This window comes from Scyliorhinus canicula, chromosome 18 (assembly GCF_902713615.1).
Source record: "Scyliorhinus canicula chromosome 18, sScyCan1.1, whole genome shotgun sequence".
Taxonomy (NCBI): domain Eukaryota; kingdom Metazoa; phylum Chordata; class Chondrichthyes; order Carcharhiniformes; family Scyliorhinidae; genus Scyliorhinus; species Scyliorhinus canicula.
In genome coordinates, this window is record NC_052163.1 from 127177063 (window position 1) to 127194390 (window position 17328).

The following is a 17328-nucleotide window of genomic DNA, read 5'->3' on the forward strand; positions in this document are numbered from 1 at the left end:
CTGGTTTGTGATGCTGAGCACGACCAACAGCCTGGGTTGTATCCCGCACCAGCCGAGGTTATTCATGAAGGCCACGTGCCTTCTCTACTTTGCACTTTGCCTAAGGTGTGATCCTCCGCTTTAATCATCACCGGTCAGCTCCCCCTCAAAGAGGAAAGCAGCCTATGGTCATCTGGGACAATGGTGACTTTACTTAGTTACTAAATACTACAAATACAGGTTTGATTTAATAATCTGAGACACCATTTATTGATTCAATTTAATTTATGGAGAAATAGTTACTAATGCAGCTGAGAACCATCCAGAACAAAAGTAGATAAATACAATGTATATAACTCAAAACGTTTATTGTGTATTTTCAGATTCAGAAACAAGCAGAAAGATGTTTCCCCACTGCGAACATGTTCCTTTTCACTAGACCATTTGCAGTAACTTGCAAACGCAGAGTTTGTTTTCCTGCTTCTGATAGGAGATATCTGGAAATCAGTTTTGTAAATATTCTGCTCAATCTGACTTTTGCAATCTTTGCCAAAGGACAATAATCCTTCAATCTCATTCTTTTTCCAAACCAGCAGTTCAGCAGAATTCCTCCTGGAAAATATACAAGAATTACATTAAAACTGAAATGAAAAAGTACCTCACTGACCACTATCTGGCCAAAAATAAAACTGCTTCAGGACAGGACTAATGTACAATTAAAATTGTAAATTTTATGGAATGATAGTTTAATGAAACAAGACTGCAGATGATATAAATTAGAAACATCTGGAGAAAATATACAAGCTGATGTTTCACTTCGTCTCCATCAAGATTGGAAAATATTAAGAGGAACAGCATTTAAAAAGGAACAGGATAAGGGGTAGGCGAGAAAGCCACATAATCAAGTAAACATTGGCTTAAATGTTAAGCACTATACATGTGTGACCTGGAGAAAGACATAGAAAATGTAAATACCCACGGCTACAAGGAATGGGAAAGGTATGGCGAGACAGGTATTAGGGAAACAAAAAAATGTCCTGGAAGGGCTCCACCTTTATGACATTATGATGGCATCCTTGGTGTTAACCTGCTTTTTCTCTTCTCTAAGGCAGCTGGAGCTTGCTCTGCTCATCAACATTCACTTTCCGTGACAGGAATAATATAAAGTTTATATGGGGTGATAATGACGCCATGGGTTTAGTCTATGGTCCTTCCAAAATGCAACAAAGTTTTATTTAGTATTAATTTAAAAAAAGAAATAGGAGCCACCAAAATGGTAGAACTGGATGAGTCTGGGTCACACAGAAGTGAAGTACTGATTTGAAACAGGATGTCATGGATTTGTCTAGCAACAGCAGTAACACAAATTCAACAAGACTTAATAGGATGCGACCTGCCTAGCAATAGCAGCAGCTAGTATTCAAAAGGCCGGGTGCGATGCATCTCTCCCAGTAACAAGATTAGAAGGCATTTAGATATGAATCGTTTATTAGTATAAACAGTTTACCTGGATGATTGGGCCATCAATGAAGTATACACATGTAAATGTCTAGAGACATGGAATTTGATATGGGCAGACATTCAGAAAGCAGAATCAAAGTGGAACAAAGGTATAATTGCCAGGCCCGCAGAAGTAAGAGGCCAGTTGACAACCATCAGTGTGGAGGTCAGGTTTTATATTCTAACAGTCTCTAAATCATGGAGCCAAGGCAGTGCAGAAAAACTTTGAACAACCGTTTAAATATCTCCACTGGATCAGGACAAGACGTTTTCCAGGCTGGAGTATCATCCCTCTGTTGTGGTAACTATAAGCTGTTTTTAAACTTCTAAATGTATTTACGTTGGATGTTGTTTGGGAAACAGGGAAGTCACAGAGTTACGGGAGTGTAGCTATATTTTTGAGCAAAGGGTCCGTTTTACATAAACTAGGTGTATTTAGTAATTCATATACTTAATTGTCTTCGTGTAGTATGGTCCTGCTAGTGTGTATTTCTCTTTAATCAATAGTCTTTAATAATGGTTACATGATGATTGGGCTACTTATTCTCACCGGGGTTTCACTTGACTATTTGCGTAATTCCAAAAACAAAACTATACATCCCCATGAACCGGTGTGGTTCGTGACATATGACCACAAATCAGTTATGTAATGCAGGTGAAAATCAAGAACAAATATCAAGTATAAAAGTGCAAAATGCCTACCGTACAGGTATCATTTGTCCCGGTTAAAGTCACCAGCATATATCATTGTATTCTTCATCAGATGATCAAACAAATGTAAGCTGCTGAACTTTGCACTTTGAATATTAATTCACTTTTTAAAAAGTTCTCAGGTATTTTTCTCCCATCCTCCAGTTTCAGTGCAAACAACTCCATTCTGATATTAAATTTTTAAAAAAAGGTCAGTGGTTTTCAATGGTTGTCAGGGTCTCTTTGTTATTAACCTGCAATACAAAATAAATATTAAAAGAACAGGTATGCATTTATAAAGCACGTTTCACATCCACAGGACATCTCCAAGTATTTCACAGCCATCCTGTGGTCATCCTGGCCAAACATGAGAGCTAAAATGAGATAAATGATCGGTTTTAAATTGGGTGATGGACAAATATTGGCCAGGACACCAGAATTCTCCCCTTCTTTCCCCTTGAAACAGAACCATGCCATGCAGTCTTTTCCTTTAGAAACATTAAAATGAAGGAGAATCTAACTAAGCAGTTGGTCAAAATTAGTTTATTTTAATATGTATTCAAACTACTCCTAATAATTCAAAATTATCCAATACTTTAAAACAAGGAATGCAAATCACAAAAGTGGTAATTTAGTGCTAGAAATCAGTGTTAGAAATCAAAGTTCTCCAATAATTTGAATTAATCTACAATAAACCAAGGGCAGCCTTTATATTGGTAACTTGAGCGATACTAGATTTTCTTTTCCTTAAACTACCTTGGTAAGCATGTTGTTGTTTATTTTTGTGATACTGTTATTTTCCGGATGAAAGTAACCCCGAGTCATTTTGCTTCTGTTCTTCATCGTTTTGTAATGACCACAGCCAACACAACCTCAAATGGCAATTCTGATCTGTTAGAAAACCAAAGCAGAAGTATTAACTATAATGAACTGCAAGCCGATCTGCAGTAACATTCATAATTTAAGACCTTAATCTTTAGGAACAGAATGTATGCTTAAGTATTTTAAGCCTTACTGCACAGCATGATGAAATACGAATAATTCCTATTATCTTATAGTTCATATTCAAATTAATTGAACTCTTCTCCATTTTACCTCTGCTGAAAGTGTGATTCTTGGGTGTGATTTTACAGGGATGTGCAGTCATCTTAGGCTAAGGCTACACTGAGGGGTTTATTTCTCACTAGCACAAGCAGCATGGACTGAACTGCACAGAGTATTGCAGCTGAGACGTATCTATACCTGAAATGCTCATATAAAAGCAAATTACTGCGGATTTTGGAATCTGAAAAGAAAGCAAAAAAAATACTGGACAATCTCAGCAGATCTGACAGCATGTGTGGAGAGAGAAGGGAGCTAACTTTGAAACTGGATGACTCTTTTGTCAAAGCCTGGTATGCTTAGGTGTGCCTCCTGGTTGAACTGATCATTTCTGATCCTTATACTGCCCCTCACTAGCCCCGGAATACCAAGATCAACAGGAGCACTTCTGCAGTTGCCATAATTTCAGGGATTTACTGGTGAAATCAAAACTCCTCTCATCTGGTTTTCCCCTTTTCACTTGATTATGACAGCCTTCTAGTTCTTGGAATTTCTTACACAATTGCTGCTGGTGCAAAGTTGCAAGCAAAGATAGTCAACAACAGGAGGCTCAACCATTAAAAGTTAAATACAGTATTTATAAAGTCATGTTATGAGATGTATTTTAATTAGGCATGACAATACATCATACATCAGAACTAGGAGCAGGCCATCTGGCCCCTCGAGCCTGCTCCGCCATTCAATGAGATCATGGCTGATCTTTTGTGGACTCAGCTCCACTTTCCGGCCCTAACACCATAACCCTTAATCCCTTTATTCTTCAAAAAACTATCTATCTTTACCTTAAAAACATTTAATGAAGGAGCCTCAACTGATTCACTGGGCAAGGAATTCCATAGATTCACAACCCTTTGGGTGAAGAAGTTCCTCCGAAACTCAGTCCTAAATCTACTTCCCCTTATTTTGAGGCTATGCTCCCTAGTTCTGCTTTCACCCGCCAGTGGAAACAACCTGCCCGCATCTATCCTATCTATTCCCTTCATAATTTTATATGTTTCTATAAGATCCCCCCCTTATCCTTCTAAATTCCATTGAGTACAGTCCCAGTCTACTCAACCTCTCCTCGTAATCCAACCTCTTCAGCTCTGGGATTAACCTAGTGAATCTCCTCTGCACACCCGTGAGTTCCAGTACGTCCTTTCTCAGGTAAGGAGACCAAAACTGAACACAATACTCCAGGTGTGGCCTCACTAACACCGTATACAATTGCAGCATAACCTCCCTTGTCTTAAACTCCATCCCTCCAGCAATGAAGGACAAAATTCCATTCGCTTTCTTAATCACCTGTTGCACCTGTAAACCAACTTTCTGCGACTCATGCACTCGCACACCCAGGTCTCTCTGCACAGCAGCATGTTTTAATATTTTATCATTTAAATAATAATCCCTTTTGCTGGTATTCCTACCAAAATGGATTACCTCACATTTGTCAACATTGTATTCCATCTGCCAGACCCTAGCCCATTCACTTAACCTATCCAAATCCCTCTGTAGGGAATGCTTTACCATTCATCTTAGTGTCGTCTGCAAACTTGGACACATTGCCCTATGTAAATTGTGAACAATTGTGGGACCAACACTGATCCCAGAGGGATACCACTAGCTACTGATTGTCAACCAGAGAAACACCCATTAATCCCCACTCTTTGCTTTCTATTAATTAACCAATTCTCTATCCATGCTACTACTTTACCTTTAATGCCATGCATCTTTATCTTATGCAGCAACCTTTTGTGTGGCACCTTGTCAAAGGCTTTCTGGAAATCCAGATATACTACATCCATTGGCTCCCCGTTATCTACCGCTCTGGTAATGTCCTCCAAAAAAAAAACCAACCTCTGGCAATGCCTCCAGTTAACCTGATTTACAGGCTCTACCTGCTTTCCTAACTTCCAATTATAACCCAACCCTGATAATTCAGTGGTTTAACTAAAAAAAAAAATCATCTGAATTAGGAAATAAGTGTCGAAGGGACAATAAAATATTTAGAATTATCCTCAAATTAATGAGACTGCGTTTGAGGAATCAAATGAAAAGATCAGAAATACAAGTATGCAGGTAGAGGGGCAGCACGGTGGCACAGTGGCTAGCATTGCTGCCTATGGCGTTGAGGACCTGGGTTCGAATCCCGGCCCTGGGTCACTGTCCGAGTGGAGTTTGCATTCTCCCCGTGTCTGCGTGGGTTTCACCCCCACAACCCAAAGATGTGCAGGATAGGTAGATTGGCCACTCTAAATTGCCCCTTAATTGGAAAAAAATAATTGGGTACTCTAAATGTATTTAAAAAAAGGAAAGTATGCAGGTAGAGTGGCAGGGAGTCAATTATAAACAACACTGAAGACTGAACACGAGCTTTCGGGGCACTGCTTCATTCACCTGAGGAAGGAGCAGTGCTCCGAAAGCTCGTGTTTGAAACAAACCTGTTGGACTTTAACCTGGTGCTGTAAGACTTCTTACTGTGCACGTCTTTGGACTATGGGAGGAAACCGGACCCGGATGAAACCCACGCAGACACGGGGAGAATGTGCAGACTCTGCACAGACAGTGGCCCAGCGGGGAATTGAACCTGGGACCCTGGCGCTGTGAAGCCAGTGCTATCCACTTGTGCTACCCAAATAAGAGTGGTCATCTGATTGGAAATTGTGTTCCATCTGTGGAATTCGTTACAACAGGAGGTAGTTGAAGCCAAAACATTGTGGGCGCGATTCTCCGCTCCCCACGTGGCGTGGGAGAATCGCGGGAGGGCCCCCCTCGATTTCCACCCCCTCCCAGAAGAATCGCCGCTCGCCGTTTTTCACGGCGAACTCAGATTCTCCGACCCGGATGGGCCGAGCGGCCTGCCGTTCGCGGCCGTTTCACGACGGCGGCAAACACACCTGGTCGCTGCCATCGTGAAACGGGAGTGAGAAGCCCGTTTGGGGCTTGTAGGTGGCCTAGAAAGGAAAGAGCACCACGACTGTGCTCGGGAGGGGACAGGCCCGCGATCGGTGCCCACTGATCGTCGGGCCGGCATCGCAATCGGACACACTATTTCCCCTCCACCCCCAAGATCAACCCCCGCGGCCGAGATCTACAGAGCGCCGCTCCTAGTCCCGCCGGTAGGGGAGAATAGGGGGCGAGGAGCGGCCTCAGAGGCCGTCGTGAAACTCGGGCCGAGTTCACGACGGCCCTCCCGATTTTTCCCGGGAGCGGAGAATTCCACCCAGGATGTTTTCAAGAAACAGTTAGATATAGCTCTTGGGGATCAAGGGAGATGCAGGGGACGGCGGAAGCAGGCTAGAGTTGGATGGTCGGCCATGATCATAATGAATAGCAGAGCAGGTTCGAAGGACTGAATGGCCTCCTCCTATTTTCTATATTGTTGGTTCACCTTTGCAGTGCAGTTCAATATATAAAGGACACGGTGATTTAATCTTTTTTCCATGGTCTGGTTCCTGTTTTTCATTTATATTCTTTCGCTGGTGTGGCATGCAGCCCACTTCAGTCCCATGTGTCTAACTAAGCATATTGATTGGTTTTAGAGGATTATAATACGTTCTTCTAGGATTTTCCACTCCCACCCTGTGATCATCTAATCTTGAAATTCAGTCAATGAGTATCTGGGTTTTCCAATCAGGTGACCAGTTTTTTGACAGATCCTCTGCCAGGCTGTTAACCTTTTGTTTTGCTATAAATATACACACATCTTAAATAACTGCTTGCTGCTGTGTGTAACTTTATTAAAATAGCATATGCTGACACCATTCTAATAATGGTGGCACTCGCCATATAATCCATTCCTCAGCAAGGTTTCCTGTATTCTAAGAATTGCATGATAAATCCAAAGATTATGCAGCAAATTAAGTTCTTCCCATATAGCAATGGCGTTGACTGCAGTGTAGTGCTGTCATACGGATGCTTCAGTGCTTGGATTGAGTAAAATTAGCTCTTGCATAGAGTATCAATGAAAGTGTTCAATTTACCTCAATGTTTCCACAGGTGGGAGGAAAAAATAAAAATGGATTCTTGCTGCTCTCCAGCCGAATATATGAACTGACCCGATTCTCTCGAGGCTTGACCCATTTTCTCACTAAATACATGTTTTACTGAACTCTATGGGAAGTAGATTTGGGGAGGGAGGTGTTCTCATAAATACGTGCACAGGATACTTTTAAAGCATCACAGAATTGTTTAAACTGGTAAAATTAAGTAGCTCACCGACGTGATCAGAAATTTAAAAAGTATACCGGACAACTGCTTAGAGCAAGCTATAATGCACACTCCCAAGATAGCAGATTGGGTAAATTTGTTCATCAAAACCTTGACATTCTCACTCTAAACCACTAAATTTACTTTTCATCAATCACCCTCCCAGTACTTTATCCCCATTTCTCTCAGCACATAGGAAAGCAACATCTTGGCATTTATCCCCTTACCATTCAATTGGATCATTGATTATTTGCATCTCATCTTTACTTACCTGCCTTAATACCATCTGTTATTACCCCATCAGAAGAAAAATCTGTCAACCTTTGAAATGTTTGATTGATCTCACCGACTTTTTTTTTTTTAAATTGGGGATGCAGGTAGAATAATTTCAGATTTCAACTGGCCTGTCTGTGAAGTTCTTGACATCACTCATGAATGGCCAACTCTAATGTTAAGAACATGCCGCCCCCCCCCCCCCCCCCCCCCCCGCTTTTCTGGACACTTCAGAGAAAATAGACTCTCTTCAATTACATCCTTGAATCACCTTGAATACTTCAAAATGGGTCACTCCTTAATGTTCTAGTGTCAAGGTGATACAAGCCACCTACAGCAAAATACTAGATGCTGAAAATCTGAAATAAAACAGAAAATACTGGAAATACTCAGCAGCTCAAACAGCATCTGTGGAGAGAAACAGAGTTAATGTCCCAGTACCATGGTCACAGGCCTGAAACGAATACCAATCTAGTCTATGTAACATCTTTAACCCTTTAGCCTTGAAAGCTTTCTGGTAAACCTGCACTGCACCCCCTCCAAAGGGATATATCCTCCCTGCCCTGTGGCACAATATACAGAACAGAACACAGTACGCCAGATGTGAACTGACTAATGGTTTACATTACTGATGCATAACTTCCATCCCTTTGAGATAAAGGTCAACATTCAACGAGCCTTTTGTTCCGATCCATTAGATTTCTGTGATCTCTGCACACGAATACCTAAACATCTTGCTTTTCTATTTCCTAACTTTTAATTGTTTAGAAGGTACTCTTTTCCATCTGCCTTACAACTTCCTACACAATTCTAGTTGCCGAGTTTACACACTCACTATGTTCCTCTGCAACTCTGTTCCTTTTTATATGACTTACTTTCATCAACAAACTTTAATATATTTATCTGTGCGTCATTGCCAAAATATAATTTTCATTATAGAAATAAACTCATATCATCGAATTTACAGTGCAGGAGGCCATTCAGCCCATCGAGTCTACTGGCCCCTGGAAAGAGCACCCTACCTATCTAAGCCCACACCTCCACCCCATCCCTGTAACACCACCATTTTGGACACTAAGGGCAATTTAGCACTCTTTGCTAATTCTTTACCAATGTGTTTTATTTTTCCTAATATTTTAGGAAATATCATCTGAAAATCAAACTCTATTATATGATTAACATCCTTAGCCACTCCCTAACCTAGTACCTTACTGAACTGAAAATAATCAACTAGATTATACATGGTTTTCTCGTTACAAATCCATGCTGACTTTATGATCAGTTCATAATTTATCCAGTCAGTCCCTACTGAGCAACTCATGTAACTTCCCTACAAGACAAGTCTATAAAATGCCTGCAATTTTCTTCTTTCTTTCTCGCTCTTAAAATAATGGAGTGATATTAACAATATTCCAATCCAGAAGGATAATTCTTGGATCAAGAGATTCTTTGAGATCATGACCGAAGCATCTACAATGTCCTCACCTACTTCTTTTAATGCATTGTGGGATAAGAAACTGTGAGGTACTGCAATGTTGTCCATCTTCAACCTCAACATTTTTACTATCACTGTTTTCACTCCCAGCTGCGTTAAAAATAAATCATGGGGAGAAATTTAAGATTTACTCATATTTCTGAATGTCCTCGTTTTCCTTCTTGTTAAGACCAACACAAAGTAATTATTCAGCAATGCTACAATTTCCTTATTTTCAATTGCAATATTACATCTCTCTTCAAAAAGCAACACACTGATCTCCATATTATTCATTGGGGAAGAAATATTGTTTTACAATTCTTCAGTTCATTTAAGCTTTCTCAAAGTTGAGCAATAGCTACCATCTTACATTGATCCACCCAATTAAGCGGTGACCAAGATACCCATTTTCCTCATTTGAGAAAATAATTTCCCACTCAACATCTCGAATGTCCAAGTGCAACCAACAATTAAATACTGACACAATATCATAGGGTTTTATATTTTTTCAGAGGACAAAAGAAAGCATTTGATAACTGACCCTTCTTTTAACCCCACCCACCAACTTGCTACAAAGTCCAAGCCAATCCAAAATTTCAATATGTCTGAGACACTGCAGTCCTATGCAGGGTACAAGAAACTGACACGTGATCTCTCTTACCTCAAGCTTTGCACCTCTCTGCCTGGTAATCTACCACATCTCCACTTGCTTTGCTTTTTGAGTTAGTTCCAAGCTCACACATCTGGAACCAGGGGACAGACTCAGAATATGAGGTAGGCCTTTTAGGTTTAAGATTAGGACATTTTTTACTCAGAGGGTGGTGAATCTTTGGAATTGTCTAGTGCAGAGAGCAGTGGTGGCTCAGTCATTGAGTATATTCAAGTCAGAGATATCTTGGTGTATGGGAATAATAGTGCAGGAAAATGGCATTGAGTAGATCAACTAAGATCAAACTGAACAGTGGAGCGGGCTTGACTCCTGCTCCTATTTATGTCAGAAATCAGTCAGGCATGTTTGCAGAACTCCAAACTAGTAATTAACTGGCTAGACTGATCCATGTAATTTTTATTATTTTTGTTTAGAATGCTCAGTGAATCTTTAGAGTGAAGCTAGCCTTCAAACAAATACATTCACACATTCAGTCCTTTGTCCGAGTTGAAACAAACATTACACATAAATAGCAGGCAAAAAGGTGAATCTATATGCCAATCCAAATGAGATCTGAAGAGTTTCTGTGTTCCAAGCATATGATTAGTATTCCACTAAATAAATGTTCCACTTTCATTCGATTTGCTCAAGTTATCAGATGCTGTATATTATACCTGGCCTGAATGAATGAACAATTGAAAAAAAGTGACCGCATGAACTGCAGCAAACCTGGATTTCAAAATTAAATGTGTTGTATGATTAGGAATAAATATCTAGTCTTAATACTGTAAATTATAACCAGGCTGTTTTGTTGAAAGCACTTTATTGAACCAAAGATACAAGAACAAATGCTGGAAATGCTCAGCATCTGTGGAGAGAAACAGAGTTAAAACATAAAAAATAGGTGGAGTAGGCCATTCGGCCCCTTTGAGCCTGCACCACCATTCAATATGATCATAGCTGATCATGCAAATTCAGTATCCCACTCCCGTTTTCTCTCCATACCCCTTGATCCCTTTAGCCACAAGAGCCCTCTTGAATACATCCAACGATCTGGCCTCAACAGTTTGTGGTGGAGAATTCCACAAGTTCACAACTCTGAGAGAATAAGTTCTTCCTCATCGCAGTCCTGAATGGCTTACCTTTTAATCTCAGGCGGAGTCAAAAGTTCCAGGTCGATGATCTTTCATCAGACCCATTCCAGCATCTGCAGTATTCTGTTTTTGTCTTATAAAAGGGTAGCTTGGCAATTGAACAAAATTCCTTAGGCTCCACAAACTATGGGCCATAACTTCCAACCAGCTGGAATGGCAAGAATTTGAAGAGCACCTATTTGCTCTGGAAAACTTTGTTCAAAGCTCCACTGGCTGGAGCTGCTTGGGACCTGCAGCGAGTCCCTGAAGGCCACAGTGCAACACTGGTGAGCAGCCCCCTTTTTTTACTGCACTCGGGAGCCAGGAAGTTACGGACCCATATCTTGCAGTCCTTTGCATTTTTATACCAGCCCGAGAAGTAACCACGAACCTTCCCCCGCCCACCCCCCCAACCAAACACATACGAACATGGAGTAGGCCACTCAGCCCATCTGCCTGGCTGATTCAGTGGTAGCCTCAAATCTGCACTCCATCTACTCCCGATAACCCATCAACCCCTTGCTTACCAATAATCTATCACCTCTGCCGTAAAAATATTCAAAGATTCTGTTTTCTTAACCTTTTCAGGAAGAGAGTTCCAAAGATTCATGACCCTTAGTGAAAATATTTCTACTCATCTCCGTTTTAAATCCACTTCCTTTTAAACAGTCTCCCAATAATTAGATTCTCCCACAAGAGTAAACATCCTCCCCACATCTGCCCAGTCAAGACCCCTCATGATCTTATTTCAATTAAGTTACCTCTTACTCTTCTAAACATTGGTGGATACAAGTCTAGCCTGCTTAACTATTCCTGATAAGGTGACCCACCCATTCCAGGTATTAGTGGGTAAACCACCTCTGAACTGCATCCAACATATTTACATCTTTCCTTAAATAAGGTGATCAATAATTTACACAGGTGTTCTAAATATGATCTCTTTAGTGCCCTGTTCAACTGAAGCATAACCTCCCGACTTTTGTATTCAATTTGCCTCGTAAGAAATTAGCTTTCCTAATTACTTATTGTCTTCTTCTTGGCAAGTGCCTGTGTCGATGACATTTTTCCACTCCAGGGCGGTGGCTTCTGCAGTGGCTGAATAGTCCAATCCACAGATTTGGTAGGTAGTGTTTGATGAGGTGGGTGGGTGGGAGCTCTGGATTCTGTGCTTGGCCTTCACATGCTGTAATGCTCAAGGTGATTGGCGCCATGGTGGATGCTTCTTCTCCAGTTTGTGCTTTCTAAGGCAAGCGATTCCCACGTGTCGATGGGAATAATGCCATTGATTTAGGGAGACTTTCAGTGTCCTTGCAGCGTTTCCTCTGCCCTCCTCGTGATCACTTGCCACTGCAGAGCTCGGAGTAGAAGACTTGTTTTGGGAGTCTTGTGTTGGGCATGCGGGCAATGTGGCCCACCCATTGCAGCTGGTCGAGCGTGACCAGTGCTTCGATATTGGCCTGGGAGAGGACGCTTACGTTGGTAAGCCGATCCTGCCAGTGGATTTGCAAGATTTTGCGGAGGCAACATTGATGCTATCTCTCCAAGGATTTGAGGTGTCTGCTGTATATTGTCCATGTTTCTGATGCATGCAGGACCAAAGCTTCTCGGTAGGCTATGAGCTTGGTGCTGGATTTGAGGTCTCGGTCTTCCAACATTCTGTTCCTCAGGCATCCGAAGACTGCACTGGCACATTGGGTTCGATGCTGGATTTCATCGTCAATGTCTGCTCACGTTGAGAGGAGGTTCCTGTTGTATGGGAAATGATCCCAGGTACTTGCTGTACCTGCAAACTAGCCTTGTGATTCAAATCCCTCTGCACCTCAGTATTCTCGTAATTTAGATAAGCTTTGTTTTTAATTCTTCCTGCCAAAATGGAGCATTTCACATTTTCCCACATTACATTCCATATGTCACATCTTTGCCTACGTATTCAACCTATCTATATATTTTTGTAGCCTCCCTGTGTCCCCTTCACAACTTACTTTTCTACCTTTGTGTCATCAGCAAATTTGATAACCATCCCCTAAATCCCTTTATCCAAGTCATTTATATAAATTATAAACAATTTAGGTCCCAGCACTGATCTGTGACACACCACTTTATATTTTGTCAAACTGAAAAAAAAACATTTGTGTCTACTTTCTGCTAGCTAGCCAATCTTCTATCTATGCCAGTATGTTGGGTGATCAAGCTGCCAAGACCTTCGGGACACACTGCTCAAGAGTCGCCAGTCGGTGCTGCGTGTGTCTAACTATAACATGAGGTTTTTATATTCTGCAATAACCTTTGACGTGGCACTTTATCAAATGCCTCTGGATATCCTAGGGCTGTACATCCACTGGTTCTTCCTTATCCATTGCACAGGTTACTTCTCCAAACAGCTCAAATAGTCAGCTGTCATTCACCACAAAAATACAAGAAATAGGAGCGACAGTAGGCCTTACAGCTCCTGAAGCCTGTTCTGCCATTGAATATCATGGCCAATCTGATTTTCATCAATTCCACTTTCTTGCCTGTCCCCATTACATTTGACTCGTCTACAAGCTGTTTTTTTCAGGTTATTTTAACATATTCCTATAACATTTCAATACGGAGGTCATTACTATTGCAAAATAGCTTAATTCTGGTACTAAAATATTTAACACCAGCACATAATACACCAGAAACTGGTATGTACTAAAAATAAGTGCTTCTGGAACAGTTTGGAGTTTCAAAGCATTTCTTTGATGTCTTGCATCTACATTTTTATTCACCTGACTCAGTGGGGACAAGACAATTCACCTATTTAAAATATCTAAAGAATGTAACAATAGGCACAAGTAATTACATTACAAAGCAAGTGGTTCGTTTAACAAAGTGATAACCTGTACTAGTCTTAGCCTTAGTTTAATGGAAATAAAGTGGATGGGAAATGTAAGAGCCAAAAATATTTACATGAAATCTATTATTCTCAAGCCCCAAGGGTTAAAATGTGACTACGTATTCAACAGCCTACTGCAAATGTAAAGTCAAACATACCACACATGCTTTGCTCTGCCTTCAGTGTCAATGGGCAATCAACATCATTATTCACTCATGAAGTCATCACTATTCCATTCTGTAATATGAAAGGAGACCATTAGCTATGTTTGGACATTTGAAGCAACTCAGCAAAATGTAAACTTTACAGGCTTAAGAATTTGATTACACTAAAGTTTTACGATTTTCAGCAAAGTCACTAGCATGGCAAATCCTAGTTAAGGGAACAAATTGTGCCACTAACAGTACAAGATCCAATTTCCTTTTTCAACAGGGTAATATTTTAGAGTGCTCACTTTGTTATAAGTCAATGGAGTAGAATACAGCAAGCAACTGAATGAATAGATCAAGGAATGAAACTTTATAATAAGATTTGGTGTGGTGTTCAATCTTAAGAGTTGGATTCTGCTACAGAACTAACCCAATAAAATAAATGAAATTTCACAAGCATATTATTTCAGAAGCGTTTTGAATGAACAGTCAATGCAAACTGCCTATGAGAGTAAAAGGAGTTACCTCAAATCTAGGACTATATCCACAAATGCACTTAGCCATGTGCTGTTTTCATCTCAGGTTTCATTGAAGAAGGCACAGCACTTCGGTCTCCATGGCCATTTCTTTCCAAATGTTAGCAAAGATCCTTAGAAGTTGTGAAGCGTTATAAAAATCTTTAATGGACGTGAACACCTTTCTGAACAGACATTTGCACCAAATTTAGCTCTGTCCAATTATGTTTTGTTTGTTTTTAAATTATAGCAACAGAGACAGATTATTTTTGAACTGTTGGTATCCTCTATCCTGATGTTTCTGATAATTGAAATCCAAAAAGCTGTTACAGACCATCCAGCTGCTTGTACTAAATTTGTCACCTCACCTATACAGCAGCAAGTTTTGGAACCAATTTTGCTATCAATTACTCCACCTGTTGTCAGTCATTATAAAGCTACCAGTTTTGGAGAATGTTATAGCAAAGTTTCAAACAGAAGCAGATAGCCTTTGGGTATGTCATTAAAATAATTATTTTCAAACAAATCTGGCAAGGCGGACAAAAAAGCTCCGCTTCAAAATTAGCTTTCCTGCACGTGTGAATTGATAAGAATTAGCACTGTAAGCTTAGAATGCTTATATGCACGGAAAATGGCTGATCTATGGTAAAAGCCAAGGAGGATAGATTCAAAGTCCAACCCAAGGAATAATTCCAAATATACACCTTAAGCTGGCAATGACCGCAGACATGCCAGCTACGTAGGAAAAAGTACTATAGTACTTTACTAGAATTCCTACAACTGTTGCAAAAGGGACAGCCTGAGATTTCAGTTTAATTAATTGGTTAATACCGTTTGACAGTATTTTTATATAGTATACTACAAAATTCTGACAATGGAATGTATCTGGAAAAGCTTTTGCCACACGGTGCTGGATACTTGGCTGCCAAGATAAGATGGGGAAACAACTGCACTGGCTATACATCTACAACTGAATAGCAATACAAGACTTCACTGCTGGGTAGAGTCAATTCCTAATATCCCCAATTTGGTTTTTTTTAAAAATCATCTTCCTCCAATTAATTTTACCATTACAGAATTAATCCCTAACTGTATCCTTTCTACTATATCCCATCCCACAAGAATCCAACTACAGGAAGATCAGGGTTATGAGTCAGGTATTTAGTTTAATGAGGCTTCGTGAAGCCTGTTTCAGTACAAAAAGGTCAACTCTAAACCACTTGAACATACAACACAAAGAAAGCCATTTCCAAATATTTCTCATCCAATACATGTCAGCTTATAAAGATACATTGCTCAGGACTGAATTTGTAAATTTTGAAGAATTTGGAACATGATTAACTAGTTATTTACAACGTACAGAACTCTTGGAACTACTGAAAGATGCACAAATGTCCAATTACAAGTTAAAAAATGATGCCTTTTATCTTCAGCAGTATGAAGGCGGTTTGTGAGGCAGAGAATATCTTCTGTTCACGTGTAGTTTCCCTACCTTGCTACACTAAAGGAACGTTTCAGATGACAATTTTTACAAGAATAAGTGGCTATGAAAGCCTTTATTTTAAAATAAAGACCACAGCTTGTTCAGCTTCTATAAAACATCAGTTTGCTTAGCATAAAAATAGATTGAGAACACACTAGTAACCCCTTTTACATGTTTGTTTTACTATAATTCCAGTCAACCCCACAACTTGCAATTCCGAAATAGCTAGATTTTATGGGAAACATTGAAGCATTTGAGCAATGTTAAGACAAAAAAGCACATCTAAAGTAAAAAGAAAACCTCAAAACATTACTAAAAAATATTGAGGGCTCTGCCAACTGCCTGAGAACCTTATTGATTGTTTGAATTCCAAGATTACTGAGCCAACACTTAGTGTGCATCCTCATGTCAGAAGCTGTCAGGCTGTGATTAACAAGGCCAAACTGAATTACTACAAGTCAGTGAGAATACAAGTACACAATACGATTCCACGAAGCTCCGAAAATCTTTATAAATACAGCCATAGGAAGGACGATCTTGAGTCAGGAAGATTTATTTATTCGTTGTGTGTAGCTGAGAACAAGAAGCAGGTACAATGTAAAAAGACTGCAACAGTAATCATAGCTTCCTCTTCCTACTGCTAGATCAGTGGACTGACTTGGATCATGGTTTAGAGCTACTGGGGCTTGGCAGAACATTAGCTGAAGCATCACGTAATATTGAAAATTATAGCATTTGCATTCCCACCAATGTAGATGCAATCTCATAACGAACATAGTATGGGAACTGGGCTTGAGATATATAAAGTCCAGGTCTGAACCAAGATGCCTTCAATGTTTTATAAATTTAGAATACACTGCTGCTTTCTTGGTTTTGGTTCTAGTAATACATATAAATGGATTTATTGAGGAGAGAACAAATCTGTTCTGCTGTCTAAATAGCGAGTGAAAAGTCTGGCATGCAGAATAAGAGCGAAAAGAATACTAGCCCAAGATTTCAATGCAAAAGAATGCATTAAACTATGATACTATACAATTAACTTCCCAAGATTTGAAGCGACTTCTCAATATTTCACCATTCCAGTTAACTTATAGAACCTAGTAGCAGGGATCAAGCACTGTGGTGTAGCACAGACCAAGAACCTGTTCTTTCCGCCTGGACCCAACAGAACTGCAAGGCCAGAACCTACCATCAGTAGAACTTTCCGCCCCCAGAGATGCACTGTTGACTGGTACTACAGGAAGAATAAGTATTACATTGTACTGAGCTTTCAGTATTCAGGTTATGGTTACTCAAATCCATAAGGACAACATTGACATGCAGATACACTGCTT

General features: G+C 40.1%; 1 protein-coding gene across 15 annotated transcripts in view; it reads right to left on the bottom strand.

Moving 5' to 3' along the window:
* Window positions 1-330: 330 nt before the first annotated feature.
* Window positions 331-17328, bottom strand: part of LOC119952871 (cold-inducible RNA-binding protein-like) — a 34693-nt gene continuing 17695 nt past the window's right edge. For 7 of the 15 annotated variants that reach the window (XM_038776452.1, XM_038776457.1, XM_038776455.1 and 4 more), the window contains 4 exons: window positions 14006-16567; window positions 2926-3060; window positions 2182-2423; window positions 331-591 (listed from right to left, as the gene is read on the bottom strand). Coding sequence is in view for 1 of the 15 variants with exons in the window: in XM_038776465.1 (XP_038632393.1) it covers window positions 14075-14084 (10 nt within the window). In the remaining 14 variants the exon portion in view is untranslated. The remainder of the gene's footprint in view (window positions 592-2181; window positions 2424-2925; window positions 3061-14005; window positions 16568-17328) is intronic. The other 8 variants (XM_038776459.1, XM_038776465.1, XM_038776463.1 and 5 more) reach the window with 4 other exon arrangements.